Raw genomic sequence first — 13,752 nt, 5'->3', positions numbered from 1 at the left:
GTCTTTCTTCTCCTGACGCAGGCGTAGCCAATGTTGCGGCTATGTCTTGACTTGTTGCGGCTCTGTCTTGACAAACGCAGGCTACTTTGGCGGTATCGTTTTGAGGAGGCTTGACGTATTTCCGCTTTACGTACATCCCAGTGGAGAGCGTGCACTGTGATAGGTCTCCTCCTTTGACAAAAACAGCTTGTGTCCAATAGGATTTTAGGGAAGAAGAAAAAAGAGCAGACCTGAAAGTAACGAGTACTTTTCAGCCTTCCTAGAAATTTACTCGAGTAAAAGTAAAAATATTTGTCTTGGAAATGTATTCAAGTAAGAGTAATAAGTACCAAAGAAATCTAATACTCAAGTAAAGTACAAATCCTCTGGATATGTACTTAAGTACAGTACTCAAGTAAATTTACTCCGTTACTGTCCAACACTGCAAACAGGTCCTAGGTGATGGGCCAGACTAAGAGCGGTTCAAGCCTATCATGAAGAGGAAGACAGCAAGGACCGTAACGTCGCCCGGATCGGCGTCACCGGTGCCCCGCCCTCGAGCCAGGCCTGGGGTTGGGGCTCGCAGGCGAGCGCCTGGTGGCCGGGTCTTTGCCCGTGGGACCCGGCCGGGCTCAGCCCGAAATGGCGACGTGGGCCCGCCTTCCCGTAGGCCCACCACCCGCAGGAAGGACCATGAAAGGCCGGTACCATGTGGACTGGGTAGCAGTCGTGGCGGGGCCTCAACGACCCAATCCCTGGACCAAAACCCTCTCAGCAGGGACATGGAATGTCACCTCGCTGGGGGGGAAGGATCCAGAGCTTGTGCGTGAGGTTGAGAGATACCGGTTAGAGATAGTCGGGCTCACCTCCACACATAGCTTGGGCTCTGGAACCAGCTCCTTGAAAGGGGCTGGACCCTCCACTACTCTGGAGTTGCCCAGGGTGAGAGGCGGCGGGCTGGTGTGGGCTTGTTAATAGCCCCCCAGCTCAGCCGTCAGGTGTTGGAGTTCACCCCGGTGAACGAGAGGGTCGCTTCCCTGCGCCTTCCGGTTGGGAAAAGGTCCCTCCCTGTTGTTTGTGCCTACAGGCCGAACAGCAGTACAGAGTACCCGGCCTTCTTGGAGTCCCTGGGAGGAGTACTTGATAGTGCTCCAACTGGGGACTCCATTGTTCTACTGGGGGACTTCAACGCTCACGTGGGTAATGACAGTGATACCTGGAGAGGCGTGATTGGGAGGAACGGCCTCCCCGATCTGAACCCGAGCTGTGTTTTGTTGTTGGACTTCTGTGCGAGTCACAGTTTGTCCATAACGAACACCATGTTCAGGCATAAGGGTGTCCATCAGTGCACGTGGCACCAGGACACCCTAGGCCGGAGGTCAATGATCGACTTTGTTGTCGTTTCATCTGACCTTCGGCCGCATGTCTTGGACACTCGAGTGAAGAGAGGGGCTGAGCTGTTAAAATCATTCTCATCCCATTCCTCTCCCCTCTCCTCTGGTGTTCCCCAGGGCTCTGTCCTCGGCCCCATTCTATTCATCATCTACCTCCTCCCACTTGGCTCAATATTCCGTAAATATAACATCAACTTTCATTGCTACGCGGACGACACCCAGCTCTATATCTCCTCCAAACCCACTCCCACCCTCCCACCTCCCTCCCTCTGTGACTGTCTCCATGACATCAAAGACTGGTTCACCTCATCCCTCCTCAAACTAAACGGCAATAAAACAGAGTTAGCCCTCATTGGCACCAAAACCACACTCACCAAACAGCCCAGCTTCACACTTACCATCGACAACTCCTCGGTTTCCCCCTCCCCTCAGGTCAAGAGCCTGGGTGTCGTCCTCGACAGTACCCTTTCATTCCACACACAAATCAATAACACCATCCGGTCCGCCTACTTCCACCTCCGCAACATAAACCGCCTCCGCCCCTCACTCACCCCCAACAGCACTGCCATCCTGGTTCACTCTCTGGTCACCTCCCGTCTCGACTATTGCAACTCCCTTCTATTCGGTCTCCCCCACAAACTCCTCCATAAAATCCAGCTGGTCCAGAATGCTTCAGCCCGCATCATCACCAAAACCTCTGCCATCTCCCACATCACCCCCGTTCTTCACCAACTCCACTGGCTTCCCATCAAATACCGCATAGATTACAAAATCCTCATCAACACCTTCAACGCCATCCATAATCTTGCCCCCCCTTACCTGTCAGACCTCATCCATGTCAACACTCCCACCCGGTCACTCAGGTCTGCCTCCTCCACCAACCTCACTGTTCCCCCAGCCCGCCTGTCCACCATGGGGGGTAGAGCTTTCAGCCGCTCTGCCCCTCGCCTCTGGAACAGCCTCCCCCCCGACATCAGGAACATGGACACTCTTCCCACTTTTAAATCTCACCTCAAAACCCATCTATTTAGGCAGGCTTATGATTTATGATTTGGATTAGACTCTGCTGTCGATAATGTGTTTTTATACTTGTTTTTAACTGTTGTAATTTGTATTTTTATTGTTGTTTTCTTGCTCTGTCAGGCGACCTTGAGTATCTTGAAAGGCGCCATACAAATAAAATGTATTATTATTATTATTATTATTAACTGATCACCACCTGGTGGTGAGTTGGATGCGCTAGCAGAGGAGGAGGTTGGACAGACCGGGCAGACCCAAACGGATTGTGAGGGTCTGTTGGGAACGTCTGGCCGAGCCCTCTGTCAGGGACATCTTCAACTGCCAACTGCCTCCATTGTCGACGCGGCGGCTCGAAGTTGTGACCGCAAGGTCTCCGGTGCCTGTCGTGGCGGCAATCCTAGAACCCGGTGGTGGACACCGGAAGTACAGGATGCCGTCAGACTGAAGAAGGAGTCCTACCGGGCTATGTTGGCCGGTGGGACTCCTGACGCAGTAGATGGGTACCGGCAGGCCAAGCAGGCCGCGGCTCGGGCGGTCCTGGAGGCAAAAACTCGGGTCTGGGAGGAGTTCGGGGAGGCCATGGAGGAAGACTTTCGGTCGGCCTCGAGGAAATTCTGACGCCTCAGAAGGGGGAAGCAGTACTCTGCCGGCACCGTTTTTTAAAATTCTATTAAACTAAGGAAGGGCAGAAAACAGTTACAACGGTGTCTACAGTTCCACTGCACTACAGACCAACCTATCAAAAAAGTTCACAAGCAGGGTGGGAGAAAAGAAGGGTATCATTGGTCCTTCATGTGCTCTAGTACTGGGTTTCATATCTTTGAGAACTTCAGAAGATTACCAGATAGTTCATGTCTTAGTCTTTCAACATGTAAAATGCTTATGAGTTCCCTCAACCAGGCCTCAAACTTGGGGGCTGCTAATATTCTGTTTTTAACGGTTTGCAAACAATATTATTCGTTGGTGTAACTATGAATAGATTGGGGGATGTTATACATTTATTTGTATTAAACTGTTAAGTTTTTATGGGGTGGTTATTAAGTCTCAGAAATCCATTAAAATGTATTACAAATATGGGCTCTAAAGACTGTTAATATAATTCCCTCTGTCGGATATCTGGTACATGAATATGTTATTGAACAAGATCTTCATGGCATGAACATACGGGACAAAGCAGCACAACAGCACTGAGCAGGAACAGACACACCCTTCCACTGAACTATCATGTCATGAGAAAATGAGGAAGTCAAGTGCAGACACACAGGGAGGACTGGCTGCAGGTGTGGAGGATAGTTGGGGTCAATATGCACACAATATGCACACAAAAGAGAAAAAGATGAGAACATGACTAGACAGGAACATTATCTTATTTAATCCTATACATACCGTCTAGTGAGTTGCTCTGCAGCAGTGACGACATTCCCTCTGTACTGTATTATCCAGCAGAGCAAATGAATAGACTTATGCACAAATGGAGCAGCCAAAACCGGGACAGAGGAAATCAATACTTTAATTTACTCAAAAGCAACGTGGTAAACAGATGTCCACTCAACTGTAAAAAATAAGATGTCCTGCCACCTTAGAAATGTTATGAAAATATTGTTGGTAACATACTGCCAAACACAAGAGTGGAAACAAGCCTTTCAAACAAATGTGCGATCGATGATCTTCCCACGTAGTAATAATAACCGCATTCAACATCATCGAATCAAACAGCACAACTTTCCAGTCTATAACCCTGCACAACAGTGTTAATCTTCCCCACAGCAATGTATATGGGGGTACTTAGTATTGCCAACAAGACTGATCTCCTTTTGGTTTGGTTTTGTGTAACAAAAAAAGCGTGGTGGATAATGTTCCCAGCTGATATTAGTCCCATGCTTTACTTCTGATACTAACGTGTGCTGTGATAGGATGTGTGTTTTTTGCTAAGGGCTGTTTGCTCTCTGGATAATCGGAGCAGGATCTTGATTTGCATGGCTGAAGTCAGACCTGTTCCCAGTGCATGCTGGGCTCTAGCAGGGCTGCCCTTTGTCACCGGTTCTGTTCATAATCTTAATGGACAAGATTTCTAGGCGTAGCCAGGAGCCGGGGCAGGTCCAGTTTGGGAACTGCAGGATTTCATCCCTGCTTTTTGCAGATGTTGTTGTCCGGTTGGCTTCGTCAGGCCAGGAGCTTCAGCATGTGCTGGGGCGGTTTATAGCCGAGTGTGAGGCGGCTGGTATTGGATCAGTTCATAATGTTCACAATAGATAATGATCATAATAGATTAGATCAAGTTCATAATGTTGCATGTTATGTAACTTCAATTGACATTATATCCTGCTTTACTTCAGAGAGAAAGTATTTTTACCTACACAGATTTTATAACAGAAGATTTAATTTGCTTCCACTGTATATATTATATCCATTTTCTTCATTTTTTTAAATTATCCCTGTAGCAGTTGTATCTAATGCCATAAAGGTACTTTTTCTTGACATTTTTCTTATTTATTTATTTTTAATCCAGAAGACTGTTTACTAATTTGTAAAACCTTATAACCTCTAATATTTTTTTTATTAATTGGTTCATTCATATATATGTATATGTATTACATTATAACGGTCTTCTTTTTATTAACAATTTGAGGCCTACAGGACTGTCTCAGAATATTTGAATATTGTAATAAAGTTCTTTATTTTCTGTAATGCAATTAAAAAAACAAAAATGTCATACATTCTGGATTCATTACAAATCAACTGAAATATTGCAAGCCTTTTATTATTTTAATATTGCTGATTATGGTTTACAGTTTAAGATTAAGATTCCCAGAATATTCTAATTTTTTGAGATAGGATATTTGAATTTTCTTAAGCTGTAAGCCATGATCAGCAGCAATATTAAAATAATAAAAGGCTTGCAATATTTCAGTTGATTTGTAATGAATCCATAATGTATGACATTTTTGCATTACAGAAAATAAAGGACTTTATCACAATATTCTAATTTTCTGAGACAGTCCTGTATAATACTGAAATTCCCAAGTAGAGTCTCTGTTTGTATGTCTTCTCTGTGTCCTCATGGGTTTTCTTCAGGATTTCCAGTTACCCATTAACACTTTGTCGGTGTTGATTTTACATTATTGGTGTGCTACGTTGATTAGTTGAATGTGTTTCTGTGGTAGAGTCCTTCCACAGGCCAAGAACGTGTATGTTTTGCTGATCTGTGACCCTAAACTGCTCACCGGAGAGATTAAGAAAGTGTGAGGGGGACGGTGGCAGATATGCTTCACCACTTCCACACCGTGAGGATCACTGGAGAATCTTCTTATACACCTGAGCAGCAGATTTCTCTTCCTCTTGGCTTTTAAATTGATTTATTTTTATATAAATGTATCCCATTTGTGTGTGTGTTTTAAAACCATTATTTCAAGCTTTCAGTTCTTTTTTATAAACACTGCTGTATCACTGTGCTATAATTATCTGCATCAGGAAGAAGCAGTGCATCACAGCTGTTGCTGAAATAGTTCTGAGGCTTTTTGGTTTGTGGCCTAACAGCTAACAGTACAGATATGGATGGACAGTCACATCAGTGGGTGACGCTGGCCTCTTCAGAGTCATTTACAGTGTTAGAGCTCCACCAGCGGCCAGACACAACAGACCCCTGCATGCTTTCTGGGAAATCACATGATGAGTCTTTTAGGTTTCACTTTTGTCTACATGACACCCAGATCTGGAATGATTTGCTAACTTTGGCACACACACCAGGAAGAGAAGCTTTTTATTTGTTATTATCTATTTCATCCTTGGCATGAACATTAAAAAAATGTTTCCTTCTCGTTTTGCAACATTGCTCCAATGACCCATGCCATGGCTAAATAAAAAAACAAAAAGCCAGACAAGAAAAGGGAAATTCCAATCATGTTAGGTTGTAAAGTCAAAATTAAAGTGCCCACTCGTTTTAAAAGAAATTGAAATAATCCATTTGATAAAATGGGCTGACTGTAAATACATTTGCATTAGAAAAAGGTTATACCACATGTATTTTATTGACATATTATACTGAATTTAACACAAGGCAGTCGAGACTGTTTGTTGTTTCCGTTTCTCGTGTCCTCATTTCACCCCTGGATTAAACGTTACGGACCGCATTCCACTACTTGTAGTCTTAAACTTGAATCTTGAATCTCTTTTGGATAAAAAGTCCATTGTGCATACAAAGTATTTTTTGACAGCCTCTAACTAACGTACATTCAGATTCATCAAATTCGTGTACTATATTTGTGGAGGAGCGGAGTGAGGGATCGAAAAGGACATATCTTGGTAGATATGGAACGCGTCCCGAGTACAGACACAGGTTATTATTGTACGGACCGCATTCCACTACTTGTAGTCTTAAACTTGAATCTTGAATCTCTTTTGGATAAAAAGTCCATTGTGCATATAAAGTATTTTTTCACACCATCTAACTAACTTACATTCAGATTTATCAAATTCATGTACTATATTTGTGGAGCAGCGGAGTGAGGGATCGTAAAGGACACATTTTCGTAGATATGGAACGCGTCACGAGTACAAACACATGTTATTGTCTGCCTGATGCTGCCATCTAGTGGCGAATTTAACGCAGGTTAAATAGCAAACAACGTGTTTCCAACCTCCACTATAATCTTTTTAATTTTTTCAGAGACTCTAGTTCGTTTTATTTTTATGTATAAATCTACTGCCACGAGAGCTTAGCGTTGATGTAGTTCATTCCAAATTTGTGACCAAAGTTTGTTTTTTTGCACGTTTTTTTGCACGTATGTGAAAGTGAAACTAAAATGTCGTCGGTTTTGCAGGGGAAAACCAAGCACTTAAGCCCAGTGTTCGAGTGTCACTAGTGACAAAATGACCTGTGATCAGAAGGGACACAGACAAATAACCATGACGAACTTTTCTACGATTTATAAACTGTCTCTGGTCGCTGTTTTCTGCGCCGTCCAAGGTAAGATAAACATGCTCTTTTCTGCTCTGCTGGAAACACGAATCAGAGGAAACTGTACCCATATAAAGGCACAACTGTCGTGTTAAAGTAGTCAGATTACATATAAACAACCTAAATATATGTTGGATCAAAATGCACCAAGACAGCATGGACTGGTTGGAGTGCAACAAAACCAAAAACAGGCTAAAAAAAGGAAAACCTGCCTGTCAACTGAAGCCATACACGTGCCGAATTTATCATAAGGTGATTTAATATATCTTCAATTATGTTTCGTGTGTATGTGTTTGGTTGTAATGCCGATTTTATTAAAATTGCGTATATATGTATGGAGTTTGGTGTGGGCGTTTGCGTCGTGGCCACGAAGCCGTTTCCTGGCTTAAAAAAAAAAACAAAAAAAAACAATAATTTTAGTTTGAAGTATTGTTTTGCCATCATTTTAGTTCAGGGCCCATTACAGTAACTAGAAAGAGCATTTGAATAATCAAAAGGGCATATTATAGAGGGTTTAAAACGTACAGGGCAGTCGTGACCTTTTTTGGTTGCTGGGACAGAGTTGTATTTGTGCTTTTAGTTTTGAATGTTTTTTTTTTCCACAATATGTCTATTGTCGTTTTTTAGTTTTTCAAACTTACAACATTTACGCATACATTACATAGACACACATACACTTAGCTTGCACCATTTTCAATTGAAATATAAATAATTATATTGAATTAACCAATCAGGGAGGAAAAATAAAATAAATTAAATAAATAAATTAAACAGAAATAAATAAATAAAAAGATTATATTTTAGTTATTTTAAGATAAATCTTGCACTTTCATCCGTCATAATGTTCATATATGGTTCCCAGAGTTCAACAAAGTCCTTTCGTTTTCCTTTAGAAATGTACGTTAGTCTTTCCAGTCCAATACAGCCAGAAAGCTCCTTATCCACATTCTCAATGTCGGAGCATCCAGACTCTTCCAACATAGTGCAACAGCTCTCCTGGCCTGAAGAAGTCCAAAGACAACTGTAGTTTTGAATGTTAGTTTGTTTCCTGAAACACGTAATAATAATCTTGCATGTTACATTCAAAAGTACTTCATGGATCCGTATACTGAATATCTCTGTTTTAGGTTGAAACTGAAACTGGTATTGACTGTAAACTATTGGAGGAACTCAGCAATGTGCAGTTTTCTGTGACCCTGGTGTTGTGCTGAGCTGTTTTGCTGATTGTCCCTTTTGTTTGGGCTGAAGTCTCCTGCAGCTGTCCGGTGTTGGAGTGCTGGTTTGTGCAGGAGAAGGCGGGCCGTGGAGGAAGTTTAACTGGAGCTACAACCCAGGAAAAATCTCTGCTCTACATCAGAACCGATGCCGAAGCCGACAGCGCAAAGACCCGGCAGGCTCCTTCTGGCATCAGCCCTGACAGGGTCTACTTCATCACTGGTTAGTTCGGCGTAAACTGAGCAGAAAGCTTAACCACACATTCATCCAGATGTGTGAGGGATTGAGTAGTGTTTACATGTATGTGATAGTGATAGAGTTTTTCATGTATTCATATGAGCCTTTCATCATGCTGTTTCTTAAGTCTGGTGAAATATTATATTTCTTTATTAGGTATTAGTTTTTTAATACAGTAATGGCTAGAGTTTTTAAATTTACACATTAAACCATATATTTGACCTAGGGCTGGGCGATATGGACCAAAAGTCATATCTCGATATTTTCTAGCTAAATGGCGATACTCGATATATATAGATATTTTTTCTGTGCCATAATTGGGGTTTCCCCCAAAGCATTATAGCATAGCATCTCTGTTAGCTTCATTTTTTTCTGAGGCAAACCCTTAAAAAAACAGTCAGTTTTAATACAAAGCCTCGTGCCAAATGTCACACAGGTACCTTTATTAACAGAGGGCTGCACAATGTCAAAATGTATAAAACAAATGAAATAAAAATAAACTGCCTGCATATATAGAATAAAAATGTTTATTGAATAAAATAAAACAAATATCCCTTTCCTGCATAACAATTAAATTAAAATACACTGTGCAATTAATACAATGTAGACAGTAACAGGCAGACTTTTCCACTGAGGTTGACAGTTGTGCAAATAACAAAACATTTGTGCAAATCTCAAATAAAACATAATGTCAATTTGTCACAAAATAAGCTATATCAAAATCATTAAAAATAAAAAAAAAGCTATATCGATATAACAATATTGTCTCGTACCATATCGCGTTTGAAAATATATCGATATATATTAAAATCTCGATATATCGCCCAGCCCTAATTTGACTTCTCTCCTCAGACCCGTCTGCCAGTCTCTGCCACCGCTCTCTCAAACCTCCCAGAGGTTCAGTGGAGAAGCCCCATTGTGAGATCAACCCCTTCCTGCCGCAGCCCTCCAGCCTCAGATGGGTCGACCCGCTCACAGGGTCTGGATTCAGCCCCATATATCTGCAGGCTGATTGGTTTTCAGCTTCCTTTCAGGGCCTCAAAGAGCCACTTGGCATTTCTACCATCACACGTGCTCCTACTGGAACCAAAGAACACAGTGGTATACTTTGTTAAATTATTTGTCTGTTTCTTTTTTTAAATAGCTAGACGGTGTCCGAGTGTCTGCATGACTCTGTTTCTGTTTCCTCAGTGATCCTGAGCATGACCAGCAGAACCATGACTGCACAAAGCAGACTCGGAGCGCCAGTTACGCTTGACTGTGGTTTCTGGGTTGACCCTTCCTCGCCTCTGTCTACGTCCGGTTTCGCCGTGGAGTGGCGCTACCAGTTCAGAGGCCACGGCCGACTTCTCCTGGCTTATGACGGGAAGTCTGACCGTCTGGCCGATACGCAGGAGGAGGGAGTGACGCTGGATTTTGACAGCTTGCACGAGACAGGAAACGCATCTCTGATCCTGAAAGAGGCTAAAGTGCATCATTCTGGGATGTATATTTGCACGGTTTATCTGCCGTACCTGCTGGCTCAGGTGGTAATGGAGCTTGAGGTTGTAGGTGAGTGAAGACATTACTCAAACAAAATGTCCTGTTACAAAATGTATTTGAAGTTCTGTACAGAGGTGTCAAGTAACGAAGTACAAATACTTCATTACCTTACTTAAGAAGAAATTTTGGTTATCTATATTTCACTGGAGTAATTATTTTTCAGACGACTTTTTACTTTTACTCCTTACATTTTAAAAACAGCCTTGTTACTCTATTTCATTTCGGCTTTAAAAAAAAAACTATCCAGTTAAATTGCGCATCCAGATAGAGTGAATTTGGTTGTGGTTGTTTCAGATGTTCTTGTCCAGTTTTGTTCTTACATCCGTTCCCTCAGATTCCTGCAACTAAACTTGGATGTACATTCCAATAAAGGTTAGGATAAATGATAACATGCCTCTGAAGTTTGACTTTTTGCACCATTACAATACTTATAGGCAACTAGTCATCATATCTCCTGCTCTCTGAAACACATGTTAATGCTCAATATTACACATATATGCTTCTTTAATATATTTGCATTATACTAAGATGCATTCATTTTCAATGGCTTTTGTCCTTAATGGCTTTTTCCCCCTTACATTACCTTTACTTTTATACTTTAAGTAGTTTTGAAACCAGTACTTTTATACTTTTACTTGAGTAAAAAACTTGAGTTGATACTTCAACTTCTACAGGAGTATTTTTAAACTCTAGTATCTATACTTCTACCTGAGTAATGTATGTGAATACTTTTGACATCTCTGGTTCTGTAATAAACAATTATGAACACTCTTCCTTTTTGTCCCTCCTCTACCCAGAGCCTCCATCCCTGTCCATCCACCCCTCCTCTCTGCCCCTCGCTGTTCCCGGTCAGACGGTGACTGTCCAGTGTGAAGCGTCCGGCTTCGCTCCCCTCTCTCTTGAGCTGAGCTGGGAGTTTAAAGGCGCTGATGGGAAGTCCCGGTCCCTGGGATCCGGCAGCATGTCGGGCCACAGGCAGGCTTGGGATGGCACCTACAGCCAGAGCAGCCGGCTGGAGCTGGACGCGTCTACGCAGGACCTGGGCCGAGGGGGGGAGGTCACCTGTGTAGCCGTTCACCACGGAGCCACGCAACGTGCCAGCGTGACCCTCAACGTTATCGGTAAAGTGTCTTCACGGAGCGTCTCCGTGCAGATATTGTCACTCACGCATCATTCTTAAGGATTATGTTGAGCCTAAACTACACTTATATATGAATATATGTGAATATTAAAATCATTAGGTGCATTTTTAATACCCTTAAAATTGTATAAATTGTAATCGCAAATACAAAATATTCCTTGAGTAGATAAGATAGAGTAGATAAGATAGAGTAGATAAGTCTCCCATAAATGACAAAAAGATTTTAGATTTGTGTGGGTGAATTCAAAAAGCTGCAACGTATCACATGACGCGTCTAAAAGAGTCACACTGGCTTTTCTGTAGGAAGTGGTTCCCTGGACATGAGGTGAACAAAATTTAACTTAACCTTAACAGTAACTCTTGAAAGTTAAATGAGTTGTCCTAAAGGATAAAAAAACACAGCTTCTGTGTGAAAACATGGACATTGGCCTCCCACGTCCCCCTCAGACTTCTCTTGCAAAGATTTGTCTCAGATGTCCTACTTTTTTTTTTTAATAAAACTAAATTAACTGCTCAAGTGGAAGCAGAAGTAAACATTAACTTACTATTAATCTAAGTGCTTTCTTGATCATTTCACCCTTGGATCTTGGTCTTAAATACGTTTTTCTTTTTCCCCAAATACTATTATAAGGATTTTGCTTGAATATGCAACATCCTTAAGATGATCATTTTTATCTACAATACCAGAAGAGAAGATGGAAAAAAAACCCAATCAAGACTGTGATTTTTGTGTTTCTCTCCTCAGGGTTCAGCTCTCCCTCCATTGAGGACTCCATGGCGATGGTTGGCGTGGCGTTAGTGCTTTATGGCTTCATCAAGTTTGTCTCATGGGGCTTTACCAGCTCAGGTAGCAAATTATAATAATGAAGAACATTTGCTCTCTTTACAGTTACAGTAAAATAAGTATGTTGAGCTGCTTGATGAGCCCAACTTGTAAACATTTCTTTTCTTTTTTTTAAAAAGAAGAGAATAAAATGTCATTTTAGCAAGATGTGTTGACATTTTAATTTTTCACCTTTGTGTCTGACTTATTGCCTTTATGTTTTGCTGTATTTAGGATCAGAAGATGCTGACAAACAGGATAAGGTATTACGGTTTTTCTGACTTCTGAAAGACAAAATTCTGTATGTGTTCATCTTGAGCTGAGCTGCTTTTGAGTGTTTCTATAAACTCTTTTTTTTTTTCTTCACAGAAAATCAAGTGAAAGATCAGAAGCGAACTGACTGAAAGTTTGATATCTTTTGATGGGCTAACAGCAGTTGATGTTGGTGATGATGTCTGGTTTTATTTTCATAGCTGGTATGTTGATAAAGCTGTGTTGACTTCAGCGTGAGTGTTTTTTTACTTCTTTTTTTTCTTTTATTGTTTCTTTTATTTTATATTCAGTGAAAGTTTTGCTTTCATCTAGGTTTCCAGTTGCCAATGTCTGGTTCGGTTTGTGTTTTTTTTCTTTTTCTTCATATGTTTGTAATGTTTCTTGTGACATTTCTCCTTAAAATGATAAAGTAAATGTTGCATCATCTTTATTCCATCTGTTTAAAGCATTTGGTCCCAAACACTGGAAAAGTGACAGAAACTTGGAAAAAAATAAGTAACTTGATAACTTTTACCTTTTTTGATTAATCAAATATAATTTTGTGTATTTATGTTTAAAATAGGACATATATTTAAATGAAGACGGTATGTTGATATCATACCAAACAGTCACAAACATTTTTTTTGTAAATACAGAAAATGAAGTTGGTGTATATTTGTCACATTAATATTAAAAATGATTGTTCTCATCGTGTGTCGGCAGGAGCAATGCTCTAACTTCCTTGAAGTGAAAGTGGTACAAATAAAGCACATCAGTCTGCTGCAGGGGGAAAAAAAGCTGCATTTGAATGATCTGAGTGCTGGTCTTCAACTTAAACAGCAATTTCATAAATTAATTTCCTGTTTAATGTCAACTTTTGATTCAAATAAACAGTTATTTTTGTCATATCCCTTTACGACTAGACGTGTTTACCATTCTTTCACATTTAGACAGTAAATCTATGAAAATGTCTGATCACTCCTGTGTTTTCTTTGACCGGATGATTTCAGTGCACACAAAATGGTGTATAACTGAAAACAGTGGTGAGATCTTGAACCAGGTCTTCTCTGTAACATCAGCCCAGTCCAGGGATTCAGCCAATGAGCTCATCAGTAGCTTTGATGCTAAAATGTTAAGAGATAACCTTAACTAAAGGTGAAGGTTATCTCTGGAGGGAAAAAGTCTCCATAAT

General features: G+C 41.2%; 1 protein-coding gene across 1 annotated transcript; it reads left to right on the top strand.

The window, feature by feature from the left end:
- Nucleotides 1–6,996: 6,996 nt before the first annotated feature.
- Nucleotides 6,997–13,471, top strand: tapbp.1 (TAP binding protein (tapasin), tandem duplicate 1). Its single transcript, XM_061741397.1, has 8 exons — nucleotides 6,997–7,359; nucleotides 8,599–8,787; nucleotides 9,655–9,903; nucleotides 9,994–10,353; nucleotides 11,142–11,465; nucleotides 12,231–12,332; nucleotides 12,543–12,571; nucleotides 12,678–13,471. Exons 1-8 carry the CDS (start codon nucleotides 7,263–7,265, stop codon nucleotides 12,687–12,689), a joined length of 1,362 nt encoding a protein of 453 aa, XP_061597381.1. The 5' UTR covers nucleotides 6,997–7,262; the 3' UTR covers nucleotides 12,690–13,471.
- Nucleotides 13,472–13,752: the final 281 nt, after the last annotated feature.

Source organism: Cololabis saira, chromosome 15 (genome assembly GCF_033807715.1).
Source record: "Cololabis saira isolate AMF1-May2022 chromosome 15, fColSai1.1, whole genome shotgun sequence".
Classification (NCBI taxonomy): Eukaryota; Metazoa; Chordata; class Actinopteri; order Beloniformes; family Belonidae; genus Cololabis; species Cololabis saira.
This window is presented reverse-complemented; position numbering and strand designations above follow the sequence as displayed.

Bases quoted from the DNA above. Each gene is read 5' to 3' on its own strand.
- tapbp.1 (XM_061741397.1), top strand. From the start codon at position 7,263: ATGACCTGTGATCAGAAGGGACACAGACAAATAACCATGACGAACTTT. The intron at 8,788-9,654 runs GTTAGTTCGGCG...TTCTCTCCTCAG, and splicing joins CAGGGTCTACTTCATCACTG to ACCCGTCTGCCAGTCTCTGC. The intron at 12,333-12,542 runs GTAGCAAATTAT...TGCTGTATTTAG, and splicing joins ATGGGGCTTTACCAGCTCAG to GATCAGAAGATGCTGACAAA.